Source organism: Calidris pugnax, unplaced genomic scaffold (assembly GCF_001431845.1).
Source record: "Calidris pugnax isolate Ruff unplaced genomic scaffold, ASM143184v1 scaffold4, whole genome shotgun sequence".
Lineage (NCBI taxonomy): Eukaryota > Metazoa > Chordata > Aves > Charadriiformes > Scolopacidae > Calidris > Calidris pugnax.
In genome coordinates this window covers 947,143-959,990 of record NW_015090781.1, presented here as the reverse complement: position 1 = coordinate 959,990, position 12,848 = coordinate 947,143, and the positions used below count along the sequence as shown (strand labels likewise).

Genomic DNA, 12,848 nt, shown 5'->3' with positions numbered 1-12,848 from the left:
CATATGACATATACACATCTGTGTTCCCTATAGATTGAAAAGCTACTTGGGAGCCATGACTGTAACTCTACATAATTTTTTAGAAGACAGAAATGTTTTTCCAGTTCCATGAGGCTGTGGATACCTTTGTTTAGATCTTAAGTCTCCCTTGCTGTCAAATGGCATACAAAACACTGCAGGAGCAACAGCTAGTGGCAACTTTCAAATACTAAATAATTTCATTCATACGTATATTTAAAATACATTTAATGTTTCTTTCAATAATCATATAACAGTAAAACAAAGAAGATGTTATTCTGCTGTATGGTATTCAAAATCTTAGAGAAGTCATACAGACAACAGGTTCGTGTCAGGATGGCACGAGGCCTGGGGCCTCCCCAGCCAGGGCCTGTCCTGCTGCCCCCAGCAGGGACAGCCCCAGCCCAGTGGCACTTCCTCAGCGCTGGTGACGAGGCCAGGCACAGAACGTGGGGCAGCAGATCGAGGTGAGGGTCAGGCCTTGGTGACGGTAACCAGGCCCAATCACAGTCTGGTGGTTGCCAGGCCAGGCTGTGACGAGGGCGATGGTGGGCCTGGGGCAACAGGGCTGGTGGCCAGGCTGTGAGTTCAGGTGAGGCCTTGGAGGAGCCTCAGCTTGACACTGGGCCAGAGGGAAGGGGCTGGGAGCCCCCTCAGAGGGCCTGGGGTGCCCTGGGTAACTGAGAGCTCCCGGGGTGGATCTGTGTATGTCTCAGCACCCCCAAATTTATTTCCCTTCAGTATTGTTCTGAGGCATATCTTTGGCCCTGCTATTTTATTTCTGTGTATACATGTCAGGTGTGCAGTTGGAAAAGGAAGACTTCCAGCTGATGATAAAAGGTATCTCAATGGCTCTGTCAGGTGCGTGCAATAGTTTTCAAACCCACCTCTGATGAGTTTTCCTTTCATTCTCCAGCCAGTGAGACTGCCAGGATATTTTAGGCTAATTCCAACATGGCTTTTTGTTTGTGCTCTCAGTCTTTGCAGCCTTTGACGCTGTTCTCAGCTTACCTTGGTAACAATCCCCTTTGGCCCTTCTGCTGAGCGGTGCCTTTATCAGAGGTTTAGGAAATGGACACCAAATTATCATTTTCTGTATCTTTACTGCTTAGAGATAAGATTAGCTTGTGACTTTTCATAAAATGTACTGTGGCTTGTTTCCATGGGTAATTTTACTCTGAGTTCATCTTTATCCATTTTGTAGCTCATTTTACAATCCTACATAATGAACACTGTTTTACCTTGCATTTTACCCATCTGTTTCTATATGCTGAGAATGGCATGTTCATGCTGCTTGAACATTGTCAAGCCTTTACAGCTGCATTTTTGGGAGTGGAAACCCCCAGATGTTTAAAGAATTTAATATTCAAATTTTAAAAATAAGGCTCACAGTTATGAAGTCACTTGACTACTCATTACAACATTACCGAGCAAACATCTTTTTAAATTTACAATTACAATCACCTCACAAATGTGAAATAGGGAACTAGTGTTATGCTCATTCTATAGCAGGAAACATGGAGTTAGGAATAATTAAGTCGCTTTTCCCAAGATTATAGAAACAGGTTACCACAGAAGAGTTTTAACTAAGTCACATAACTTGACTATATGTAAAACAGTGTTATTCAAGCAGAAAATTTTTTAACTCCTTGAAAGGCTATCAGCAGATGGTCCAAAAAATTATTCAAGTAAATCTAGTTTCAGATTTTAGGAGTTTTCAATAAATAGCCACTGCATTTTAATACAAAAAAATATTCGATTCTTAATGATCTTTGGCATTTTTATTCAAGTGTAGAAAAGAATTGCCTTCATGCAAGAACAGAAGAGGTGGAAATTTAATGTAAAAAAGGGATGTTTTAGGAATTTAAAAACAATTGAAATTTACTTTTAAAAGTAAAATATATATTACTTTCGTATAAAAAGCACTAAAAATATACTGAAAGCTTCTGGATTTTGTCTTATTTTGACAAAATGTAAAATAAAGTACTTAATGAGACTTCAGTACTTTCATTTTGGATGTATGGAGAATCATCAGTGACTGAAGAAGGTGCATTTGAAAACATTTTCATAAGGTCAAGAGAGCAGCAGCAAGTCATGCACTGCATCTCATGCTAAGGTGTAATTTGTTCTGGTACTGTGACTTTTACAGACTTAGGCTACCCTCTATCCTGCCCTTATTTTTTTATGCAAAATGTTTTCTTTGGATTCATTTATTAGTATGAATTAATGTGATTTTCTTCAGTGAAATAATTTCTTGTCAGCACAACTCATATGATGCCCCAAATTCTGAAGGATTTATACCATTTTTTGCTAGGTGGATTTAAGGTACTTCTGTATTGCTGGCTTGCATAACAGAAGTACAGTAATATGAAACTGCCACGTTTGTACATTTATCTCTCGATAAACCTTTCTGATACCTGAGTTTGTGGGTTAACTCGGGTATTTTTACATTGCAATCAATGTGCAAATACATATACTCACAGATAACCAAACAATCTGTGCGTGGAAGCAGAAACCATGTAGTCCAATCCGTGTGGTGCCAGCCTAAGCTAGTCAACCCGATTATTACGTGAGCTATTTGTCTCATGCACAGAATTGCGCTGAAATGAGTATACTAGTTCAAGGATAGAGATCCATATCTTTAACCACACCACCCAAGTTGCAGAAGGCAAAAACAGGGCTATGAGAATGAAGAACTGCCCACTGTAGGAGAAGACCAGGTCTTTTAAGGAACCTGAAGGTACATGAGTCCATGAGACCTGAAGAAATCCATCCACGGGTCCTGAGGGAGCTGGCAGGTGAAGTTGCTAAGCCTATTTCCGTTATATTTGAAAAGTCTGGCAGTCTGGTGAAGTTCCCACTGACTGGAAAAGGGAAACAAAACCCCCATTTTCAGAAAGGGAAAAAAGGAAGACTCAGGCTCCCAGTCAGTCTCACCTCTGTGCCTGGCAAGATCATGGAGCAGATCCTCCTGGAATCTCTGCTAAGGCACGTGGCAAATAAGGAGGTGATTGGTGAGAGCCAACATGGCTTCACAAAGGACTAGTCATGCCTGACAGATCTGGTGGCCTTCTACAATGTTGCTACTGCTTTGGTAGATAAGGGGAGAGCAACAGATGTCATCTACCTGGATTTATGCAAAGTGTTTGACACTGTCCCGCATGACATCCTGGTCTCTAAATTGGAAACACGTGGATCTGATGGACAGACCACTCAGTGGATATGGAACTGGCTGGATGGCCACATTCAAAGGGTTGCAGTCAATGGCTCAATGTCCAAGTGGAAACCACTGATGAGTGGCATTCGTCAAGGTTCAGTACTGGGACCAGTGCTGTTTAACATCTTTGTTGGAGACATGGAAATCGGGACTTAGTGCACCCTCAGCAAGTTTGCCAATGACACTAAGCTGTGTGGTGCGGTCAACATGCTGGAGGGAAGGGATGGCATCCAGAGGGACCGGCACAAGCTTTGAGAGGTGGGCCCTTCCAAACCTCATGAAGTGCAGAGTCCTGCACCTGGGTCAGGGCAATCCCAAGCAGAAATACAGATTGGGCAGAGAATAGATTGAGAGGAGCCCTGAGGAGAAGGACTTGGGGGTGTTTGTGGATGAGAAGCTCAGCAAGAGCTGGCAATGTGCGCTGGCAGCCCAGAAAGCCAACCACATCCTGGGCTGCATCAAGAGAAGCATGGCCAGCAGGTCTCAGGAGGTGATTCTGCCCCTCTGCTTCCCTCTGGTGAGACCCCACCTGGAGCACTGTGGCCAGCTTTGGAGTCCTCAACATAAGAAGGAAGTGGTCCAGCAGAGGGCCATAAAGATGATCAGAGGGCTGAAGCACCTCTTCTATGAGGACAGGCTGAGGGGGTTGTTCAGCCTGGAGAAGAGAAGTCTCCAGGGAGACCTTATAATGGCCTTCCAGTGCCTAGGGGAGAGATGGGGAGGGACTCCTTACAAGAGAATGTAGGGTAGGATGAGGGGTAATGGTTTTAAACTGAAAGAGGGGAGATTTATGTCAGATATTTAGAAAGAAATTCTTTGCTGTGAGGGTGGTGAGGCACTGGAACAGGTTGCCCATGGAAGTTGTAGATGCCCCTTCCCTGGAAATGTTCAAGACCAGCTTGTACAGGGCCTTATGCAACCTGGTCTAGTGGGAGGTGTCTCTGCCCATGGCAGGTGGATTGGAATTGGATTATCTTTAAGGTCCCGTCCAAACCATTCTGTGATTCTCTGATCTCTACACTGTGCTACAATCTGTTTCTAGACACATGACCTTACTAAAGGGTGAGCCAAAGACCTATAACGTAGTGTTGGATTGAACCTATAGTTGTGTTTAATACCCTAATGGAACAAGATGTGTAAAAAAACTAACCTACGCACCAAATAGCTTAGAAGTTTTCTATTTCATTTCTGAGGTACAAAACACATCCTTGTTCATTTTTTAAATAATTCCTAGTGATGCTGTTACAAGTTCACTTTATAACTGCATTGATTTAAATTAGGATTGATTCCATTGAAGCTGATAATGACACAATTGCAAAATTGATATAATAATAACTGACATATTCCTAAAGAAGATTCAGGCAAATCCACTATGCCATTGTAGAATTCAGACATTGGAATGGGCTGCCCAGGGAGGTGGTTGAGGCCCCATCCCTGGAGGTGTCCAAAAGCCGGGTTGATGTGGTGCTGGGAGGTCTGGTTTAGTGATGATGCTCCTTGTTTGTTGTGCGGGTGACTATTTTTGTCAGTTAGGTTGACGGTTGGACAAGATGATCTTTAAGGTCCCTTCCAACCTAGAAGATTCTGTGATTCTGTGATTCTGTGAATTCTAGATCAGTTTTTTAAAGAAGTTCTGTTATCTTTCTTACCCTACAAACATGTGTGGAAGTACATACAGTAAATATGCAATGCACATATGATAAGGCAATTATGCTTAATGAGTTAGCAACATATCTGCTTCACCTGTTTTCACAGGTATCTCAGAATATTGCTCTGGAGGCCTTCATGATCAAGCCATCTAGTTTTACAGGAATGACTTGCACTGCCTTTCAGAAAATTTCTGCAAATTCTGACAAGTCGGTAATGCGTGATTCAGGAAGCTGGGAAGCAAATAACCATCCTGATCACAATTTGAATTTCAAGTGCAACACTGGCAATCTGATTGGTTCCTTAATGAGTTCTTCTACCAGGGTAAGTCAGTACAATCATGAATGTAACTTATCTATTTGTGAATGTAACCTATCTATTTCAGTGTGGTTTCAAGTAGCATCTTTAAGCAGAATACAGATTTGGAAAATGTGGGGGGTTTTTATGTGTTGTTAGCATTGTAAACTAGTTAATAATTTAAATATGTAAATGGCCTTAAACTGGTGTAGCATATTTTGTTGTGCTAACAGATATTCCATTAATGTAATCAGGCAGAATGCAGGAATGCAGGATGTGAATAGAAATGACTACATGTCTTTTTTCCATCTCTGAGTCCAGTTCTGTAAACTGTTCTATGTGTAAGCGATCTCTTTAAAGTAATTTGGAAATATTTGTTTTATTGAGGTGCTCTCAGGGGACTTTACTTTGCAAAAATGTATTTTTTCTAAGGAAATTACCTTTAGTTCTACTAAATAATGTTACATACTCTGTCTTCTGAGGTTTCTACAGAGGGAGAGTGTTATGTTGGAGTTTTTGAGTGGTAGCCAAAGAACAATAATAAATAAGCCTTTTAATAGAAGACACTGTTATTATCAAATAATTAAGTGGAACAATTACATTTTGATCTAGCAGGAAATGGAATTTTGCATTTGGCTGAGCGTGTTATTAAATTTAAATATTGCAGTGTTGAATTTTTGTTATCCTTCAGCCAAATCTCAGTTTAATAGGTTTATTTCTTGAGATACTTACTATGACAAAATGATACTTTTTTGGACGATATTACTGGTTTATTAAACTTTGAAAGTATTTTGATTGAAGTTATTTTCTCTTTGGTGTATTTTAATCTTCTGTCTGGACTATGTGGTCAGTGATAGGGTAGTTTGTGCTCTCAGGATCTTATGTTAAAAAGGAATCATCTTAATAATCGAAGAATGGATTAAATTTATTTCCTGCAATGGAGTTCATTTCTTCTGTGGACACTGTTAACATGTCTATCTATACAAAAGAGAAAGTTCTCTCTGAAAAGATTCAGATTTGACATCCATAAGGTGAAAACCAAATGTCAGAGATCTAAAAGATACCAGATTTCTGTAAGAAGCAGCCCTGGAACAGTCTGCAATGTATGGGACAAAATTATTGATATAGAAATATCAATACAGTATTCCTATTGGTACACAATATCAATATCAATACATGGGATTACATGAATTGGAAATTTTTCTTTATCAGCTCTACCAATATATTTTTTATTTCTTCATAAACTGAGTACCAACAACACCTGTAGTAAATGAATCTCGTGAAAGTTTGATGGTTAAGCACTGGTGTCTCTCTCTCTCTCTCCTGCTATAAAGAATTCTACCATAAAATCAAATTTCTCATTTCTCCTATTACCATGGATGTGTCAAATATGCAGAGAGAGTTAGAATATTTATTTGAAGTTCCTTTCTAAGATGTTGGTAGAATGTCACAGTACAAAGATCTCAGTAAAGTCTTTCCTAATATATTTTGAACCTAGCTGATTTTATACAACACGCAGAAGGGAAACTTTAGTGACTACACAAAAAAAGAAGCTAGGAGAAAGAAAGTAAACTTATTACTATGCAAGGCAATATTGAAGTTTGTGTTATATATTCTGTTAGAAGTGACTTTAGTAGCTGGATCACTAGTTATCACCTGTATATTAATTTGTAAATATTATAACAGCAGAGTACAGGATATAGATTCAGATAAATGTTAGTTTCATGACTTTAGGTTTTAATACTAAGGTAAACTCAGATTTTAAATATGATATGTGAATAAAGAGACTGAATATATTCCTTAAACCTAATCTTGAAGAGCAAGATGATTTCATTCATTGTTGTTCTCTGAAACTTCTAGATTAAGCACTCCTTTGATTCTTTCTGAAATGAGTTGCATTTCTTCATTGTTTAATGGAACAATCTATAGAATTGTAACTGATAACAGAAAATGGGATTCTTTATCATCTTCCACTAGCAAAATTATTTCTATATTTGCTCAATGGAGGCAAACAGTAAACCTTCTTGATTGTGCTATACAATGTTCAGGAAAATGGAGAATTTGTAATGGAGGTGGACATTGCTTGTTTTAGTTACCATGTTTAGTCACTACTTTTTTAACAAGTAATACTTTTAAAAGTAACTATTACGTCTAAGTCTTTAGAACTTCATCTTAGATGCTGATATTATTCTTAGAATCTTCCTCTATTAATCATAAAGAAAAAAAAATTAATGAAAATCACTAAGTACAATTGGTAATTACAAATATTTACTTCTAATAAATATGTGAAAAGTTGTCCTTGCAAAGCTTATTAAAAGCATCACAGAATCACCATGGTTGGAAGGGACCTCTGAGATCATTGAGTCCAACCTTAGAAAAAAACAAAACAAAACAAAAAAACCCACAAAATACAGCACCCCACCACATCACACCCACCCACAAACCAATAATCTTGGGCACTAGAGCATGCCCTGAAGAGCCACGTATATACGTTTCTTAAATACCTCCAGGGATGGTGACTCCACCACCTCCCTGGGCAGGCTGTTCCAGGGCCTGACCACCCTCTCAGGAAAGTCATTCTTCCCAATATCTAATCTAAACCTCCCCTGCCCCAACTTCAGACCATTTCCTCTGCTCCTGTCATTGTTCCCTTGGGAGAAGAGGCCAACCCCCACCTCTCTACAATCTCCTTTCAGGAAGTTGCAGAAGGCAATGAGGTCTCCCCTCAGCCTCCTCTTCTCCAAACTCAACATGCCCAGTTCCCTCAGCCGCTCCTCATAGGACTTGTTCTCTAGACCCCTCCCCAGCTTGGTGGCTCTTCTCTGGACACGCTCCAGCAGCTCAATATCCTTCCTGTAGTGAGGGGTCCAGAACTGAACACAGCCCTCGAGGTGAGGCCTCACCAGTGCCCAGTACAGAGGCACCATCACTGCCCTACTCCTGCTGGCCACGCTATTCCTGATACAGGCCAGGATGCCATTGGCTGCCTTGGCCACCTGGGCACACTGCTGGTGCATGTTCAGCCGGCTGTCCACCAACACTCCTATGTCTTTTTCTGCTGGGCAGCTTTCCAGCCACTCTTCCCCAAGCCTGTAGTGTTGCCTGGGGCTGTTGTGACCAAAATGCAGGACCCGGCACTTGGGCTCATTAAACCTCATCCCATTGGCCTTGGCTTATTGATCCAGTCTGTCCAGATCCCTCTGTAGAGCCTTCCAACCTTCAAGCAGATCAACACTCCTACCTAGTTTGGTGTCATCTGCAAACTTACTGAGGGTGCACTCAATCCCCTTATCTAGATCATCAATAAAGATACTGAACAAGACTGGCCCCAAAACTGAGACCTGAGGGACACCACTGGTGACCGGTCACCAACCAGATTTTGCTCCATTAATCACAACTCTCTGGGCACGGCCATCCAGCCAGTTTTTTATCCATCGGAGGGTACACTTGTCTATGCCATGATTCCCTAGTTTCTCCAGGAGAACGCCATGGGGGACGGTGCCAAAGGCCTTACCAAAGTCCAGGTAGACAATGTCCACAGCCTTCCCCTCATCGAGAAAGTGGGTCACATGCTCAGAGAAAGACATCAAGTCGGTTAAGCAGGACCTCCCTTTCATAAACCCATGCTGGGTGGCCCTGATCCCTTGCCTGCCCTGCACCTGCCATTGGAGCTCACTCAAGATGATCCTGTCCATGATCTTTCGCAGTACCGAGGTCAGGCTGACAGGCCTATAGTTTCCCAGATCCTCCTTCTGGCCCTTCTTGTAGATGGACGTCACATTGGCCACCCTCCATTCATCTGGTACCTCTCCTGTTGACCAGGATTGTTGATAGATAATGGAGAGAGGCTCGGTGAGCTCCCCTGCCAGCTCCCTGAGTACCCTTGGGTGAATCCCATCCAGCCCCATAGACTTATGTCTGTCCAGGTGCATAAGCAAATCATTAACTACTTCCTCCTGGATTACAGGGAATTTGCTCTGCTCTCCATCCTTATCTTCCAGCCCAGGAGGCTGAATACCCTGGTATACCCTAGCTGGTCTGACAATTAAAGACGGAGGCAAAGAACACATTAAATATCTGAGCCTTCTCCTTGTCCTTGGTCACAATGTTTCCCACCACATCCAGTAAGGGGTGGACATTCTCCCTGACTCTCTTTTTGTTGATGTATCTATAGAAACTTTTTTTGTTGTCCTTCATATTAATGGCCAGGTTGAGTTCCAGCTGGGCTTTTGCCTTCCTAATTTTTTCTCTGTATAACCTAACAAGATCTCTGTACTGCTCCTGAGTTGCCTGTGCCCTCATCCAAAAGTGGTAAACCCTCCTTTTTTCCTTAAATCCCATCAAGAGCTATTTCTTTATCCAGACCGGCCATTTTCCTCGCCCTTTAATTTTGCGCCTCATGGGGACAGCCTGCTCCTGGGCCTTTAGGATTTCCTTCTTGAAGAGCATCCAGCTTTCCTGGACCCCTTTGCCCCACAGGATTATCTCCCAAGGGACTCTCCCAATCAGCGTTCTGAACAGGCTGAAGTCCGCCGTCCAGAAGTCCAAGGTGGAGGTTTTGCTAACCCCCTTCCTTACCTCACTAAGAATTGAAAACTTTAACCATTTCATGATCACTAAGCCCAAGACAGCCTCTGACCTCCACATCTCCCATCAGTCAGTCCCTCTTTGTTTGTGAGCAGTAGGTCTAGCGAGGCACCTCCCCTGGTTGGCTCACCTACCAGTTGTGTCAGGAAGTTCTCTTCCATACACTCAAGGCACCTCCTAGCCTGTCTGCTCTCTGCTGTGTAATATTTCCAGCAGACATCCAGTGAAAAGAGAAAGTATCTATATTTTTGTGCCAAAAAATGTAGCCCTCTTCAAATTTATAATATTGTAAATCATCCGATCACTAAGCATAAACAATTTTTATGCCATCTGTCTATTGCTAACCAATTGCACTAATAAATTAAAAAAGTGAATAGTCATGAAGCACTTTGTGGGCAGTTGATGGGAGAAGACTGAAATAGCTGATTGCAAACTATCTTAATAATATGATCAAAGCTTTTGTAGTTTCCCATAGTAATATTTCCTGGCAATGCTAGGAAATTGGTACAATTTTGGTCAGTGGTTGTCTGTATATAATTTAACCTGATCTGGTTATTATGGGATAGATAGTCCCCCAAAGGGGAAGAAATATTAAAAATCTAAATAAATAAGTTGAAAAGCAGTTTTAAAAGAATAAACTTTGAAAATTAATTAGTTTAAAAGATACCAAAAGGGATCCACCATTCGGAGAAGTTCAGGAGCTAACTGTTAAAATATACCTATATCCACTTACAGTTCAAATGTATGCTAGGTCTTTTATAGAGTAACTTGCAGTGTTTCCAAATGCCCTAATGCAAAACTTTATTGCAGTTTGATAAAAAAAAAAAATAATCTTTAAATCTAATTCTGACTCTGTAGCCAGTAACCAATCTGAAATGCTGAAAAGAACCATTTATCACTATTGCAGATCAAAAGTTTCTTCTTGTAGGAATTAGACCATCTCTTAGATCCCATCACTGCTGTTAGTAGAGAGCTTTTGCTGCCTGACTGGACTCTACTGGGTGAAAAAAAATGGCTCAGATATATCTTCCTAGTTTTTGATACAGTGGCTTGTATTTTGACACAGTGGTTGTTTTAATCTCTCTCAGTAGCTCTAAGGAGAAAGACCTGGGAGTCCTGGTGGACAATAGGATGCCCATGAGCCAGCAATGGGCCCTTGTAGTCAAGAAGGACAATGGCATCCGCAGGTGCATCAAGAAGAGTGTGGCCAGCAGGTGGAGGGAGGTCATCCTGCCCCTCTGCTCTGCCCTGGTGAGACCCCATCTGGAATACGGTGTCCAGTTCTGGGCCCCCCACTTGAAGAAGGACAGGGAACTGCTGGAGAGGGAACAGAAAAGGGCCACAAAGATGATTAAGGGCCTGGAGCATCTCTCCTACGAGGAGAGGCTGAGGGACTTGGGTCTTTTTTGTCTTGAGAAGAGAAGACTTAGGGGGTATCTAGTCAATGCTTACAAATGCTTCAAGGGTGGGTGTCAGAAGGACAGGGCTGATCTTTTTTCAGTGGTGCCCAGTGACAGGACAAGAGGAAATGGGTGCAAACTTGAGTATAAGAAGTTCCACTTAAACGTGAGGAGGAACTTCTTTACTGTGAGAGTAGTAGAGCTGCCCAGAACCATAGAATCATAGAAGCGTCTAGGTTGGAAGGGACCTCTGGAGATCATCTAGTCCAACCATCCAACCCCCAGAGAGGTGGTGGAGTCTCCTTCTTTGGAAACATTCAAAACCTGCCTGGATAAGTTCCTGTGCAACCTGCCCTAGGTGGATCCGCCTTGGTCGGGGGGGTTGGACTAGATGATCTCCAGAGGTCCCTTCCAACCTCATATGATTCTATGATTCTATGATTCTTTTTAAGTAGGCACCTTCCCAGCCTGGGACTCCAGACTGAGATCCTGTCACATGTATGCTCCCAAGGCACAGTTCTCTCCTATGACCTGGCTGTGATCTAAGGATATCACAATAATGACACTCCAACAAGGCTGATACAATGTTTGAACATGGAAAATGTGAAAATAGCTTACGAAATTTTAGTGCCATTCAGTCTGAATCCAGTGTCTGGTTCCCATTTGATACCAGACCTGAAGCATACTTTCATCCTAATCTGTGTTCCAGCGTGAGCCTGTAAACTATCTCCAGTGTGCAAAGATAAGCAGTTATACAGTTGACCCTTCCTCTGACTCACTAAAATTACTTCAACATAAAATGAATTTTTAAACCTTCTGTACTATCATAATCATATATGTATTTTGTAGGGGACTGTAGATGCCTGGACTTTAAGTAAAGTATTTTATTAACATAACTTACAGTTTCAGCTTCATTGAAAACATTTGTAAACTACAAAAGTGTCTCTAATTAGTCTTCTGATACACAACTGAATTAGCAAGTTAAGTTTCAAAACTTCAGTAATCTGTATTTTCACATGTAATCCCTGACTTCTGCAATTTGAATTCCTCATAATATTCTCCACACATTCCATTTAACTTTACAGTTCTATTTATTTCTTAGTATGCTCTGAGCCACACTGACCTTTGGATTTGTCAGGTTATATTATAGGTGATGCATGAGTGATAAAATGCTAAAAGTTAAATTGGTACTATGATTGGTAGTAGGCATGTTAACCCCCCCGAAAAAAATTGACAAAATCCTGTGATTACTTGCTTATACCACTTTGAGACATTATACAATTTTAGAAATATTCTTGTCTCAGATACTTACTGGAAAATGTTGTTCGGTTGATTAGATAGGTTAAATTTCAAAAATGAAAACCAGGCAAGACAAACTGCCCCTCTCTTTTTATCTTCTAGAGTGCTCAATAGATGTTGATGGCTGTCCTGCTCTTGCAAATCTTTCTAAACATTGAGTGCCAATATACTATTCATGCATGTGAGAGAAATGTCACTCTCTCTTCCACAATGGCTGGCTAAAAGACTTTTCTTCTGATTTTTTTGCACCATTGCTCTTGTTACAGAGAAGTTCTCTTTGGGATTTCTCAAAGGGCATTGTAAGATTAGTTTCCTTGTTATAAACTATCAGACTCCTTCAAGCGCATTCTGCTGTTAAATAATAGTTTGTACGTGAATTAAGA

At 41.3% G+C, this 12,848-nt stretch overlaps 1 protein-coding gene across 1 annotated transcript in view; it reads left to right on the top strand.

Annotated features, from left to right (window-relative positions):
- The window catches only part of ADGRA1 (adhesion G protein-coupled receptor A1), a 286,732-nt gene that overhangs the window by 111,151 nt on the left and 162,733 nt on the right, over positions 1-12,848 (top strand). Inside the window, exon 11 of the mRNA XM_014959599.1 lies at positions 4,991-5,206. Within this exon, the coding sequence (XP_014815085.1) occupies positions 4,991-5,206 (216 nt within the window). The remainder of the gene's footprint in view (positions 1-4,990; positions 5,207-12,848) is intronic.